Raw genomic sequence first — 2,093 nt, forward strand, 5'->3', positions numbered from 1 at the left:
TTAATAGTCCCCGCTGGGGTTCCCCCAGGGGTGACTAAAAACACATAGTGCCCTGGACTCCAACAGGCTAAAGAGCAAGTATTTATCTAGGCTTCATGGTTTATAAGAAATGTATGAAAATTTTATAACATTTTACTGCTATGACCTTGAATGTAAATAAAGACCACTTACTTTAATATATATATGATAGCCTTTCATTCCAGCAAGCTCCAGATCAAATATCATGATTATGGGATGTACGATTCATTTGGATATTTAGTACAATTGACCCCTCTGACCTTGCATTTAAGTAAAGGTAATTGTTTTGAAGAAATCCCCTTCACCCCCACAAACTAACTGCAAATCATTATGACCCTAGGACTTATGGTTCTTAAGAATAAGTCTTATAATGCAAAAGAATGAACGCTTGTCATCATTTTCTGTGCCAGGTACCCTAAAATTGCTACATTAACAAGAGTAAAAGGTCATCATAGTATTAACTAAGATTAAAACAAAGTTCATTTTTTTCATTCTAAAACACTCCAGAACAACAATGTCATGCTAATCTACCTTTGCCACAGGGTACATGCTCTGTAAGTAATCCTTATCCTTAGTCTCACTGAAGTCCCGGTAAGTCTGGAGGACAAACTTGAGGTTGAGGTCTTTCCATTCACATGTGGGGTGGATGATGTAAGCATTCAGACTGGCCCAAGGTTCATCCTCTGTAACAACAAGAATCAATGATCAATTTTGGTGTCGAAAATGAGTTTTTTTCTTCTTCATCATATTAGGCAATAACATTCTTATTCGTTCTTTAATAATCTTTACACAAAATTGTGATTAAATGTTTGAAAAAGTATCCACCAATTTATTAGGGAGTGTAGAGTAATTACCTACTACAAAGTGCAGAACACATCAATTAAAGTAGATATGGTTTTACAATGGTTTTAGTGTTTCTGTGTGTCAACTAGTACTGTACAGTATATTAACTTCGCCAGAACTTTATCCTGAACAAGAAAAGTTCAATATACAAAGTGCTGTAATATCTACAGTTTCTTATTGTCTACAGGCGTGTTATGTTCATTTTTAAATGTATTTTCAGAAATTTGTTTTGTAAACTGATCTTTTGTTCAGACAATAGAGGCTCCATTACAATCCTGATCCTGAAGCCATACACACTTTCAGTATAAACATTTAAAATAGCTCTACTTGTTAAAATTACTAGCAATTTCGTACTGTCATATTGCCTATGGTAGCTCAAAGGGAGACAACCCTCTAGAGCCCAAAGCAAAATAACAGCTATATTAAATACTGACCGAAATATTTATGGCATTGTTTTGTTTAGATTCTATTTAATTTAATTGTGCATGAACAATTATATAAAGAAGGTTTACAAAAACAAAAAAGACAATTTACTCTTTACTTTGCTTATAACATTAACATTTCGTTTTAGAATCAGACAAATACATTTATGGTAAACAGACTTGTAACAATAATAGTAGCTTCTAGTTTTACCGACCTGGGTCTCCGACATCGTGTGGTACAGAATTACCCTTCTTCTTGATGCCTCGCATTCCTTCCATACAGAAATGGATTGGTGTTGCATCCTCTGTCATCACTGCCTTAGCTGTAATATACACAGTTAAACATCATAATTCATTTTTTTCAGATCCAGTGTAACATTTACTTAGTAAAGTAAAGAAAACTACGGTATACAATTCAAAATCACAAGAATTTTTCTCATTTTTCTTTAATCTTGATGCTTGTTTATGTGAAATAAGAGTTTTAGTGTATATTCAGAAAATTTCACAAATCAATAGTATTGAAATTTCAGAAGCTATGATGCAAAAGATTTTTCTAGTTATACAAAAACAAGAATTCCACAGGAGTAGATGTGTCGCCTGCTAAGCGCTTTTAGTAGGAAAAGTGTCTTGGTTTGAGTTATCGCGTAAACAGTAATGCCAAATACGGAAAGTTGAAAATTGACAGAAAAACCTGTTATATATGTTGAACATTATTGCTTCTAGCATTAAAATTTGAAAGGAATTGATTAAAAAAAAAGTGCTTGTATTTAATACACAATGCCCTTATTTGGCAATAAAAGGGGCATAACT

At 33.2% G+C, this 2,093-nt stretch overlaps 1 protein-coding gene across 1 annotated transcript; it reads right to left on the reverse strand.

Annotated features, from left to right (window-relative positions):
* Nucleotides 1–323: 323 nt before the first annotated feature.
* Nucleotides 324–1,601, reverse strand: LOC110444172 (non-lysosomal glucosylceramidase-like). The gene is made up of 2 exons (XM_021488581.1): nucleotides 1,499–1,601; nucleotides 324–701 (listed from the first exon to the last, which is right to left on the reverse strand). The coding sequence occupies exons 1-2, from the start codon at nucleotides 1,593–1,595 to the stop codon at nucleotides 541–543; spliced, it is 258 nt and encodes an 85-aa protein (XP_021344256.1). The 5' UTR covers nucleotides 1,596–1,601; the 3' UTR covers nucleotides 324–540.
* Nucleotides 1,602–2,093: the final 492 nt, after the last annotated feature.

This window comes from Mizuhopecten yessoensis, unplaced genomic scaffold (genome assembly GCF_002113885.1).
Source record: "Mizuhopecten yessoensis strain PY_sf001 unplaced genomic scaffold, ASM211388v2 hete_36050488, whole genome shotgun sequence".
NCBI lineage: Eukaryota > Metazoa > Mollusca > Bivalvia > Pectinida > Pectinidae > Mizuhopecten > Mizuhopecten yessoensis.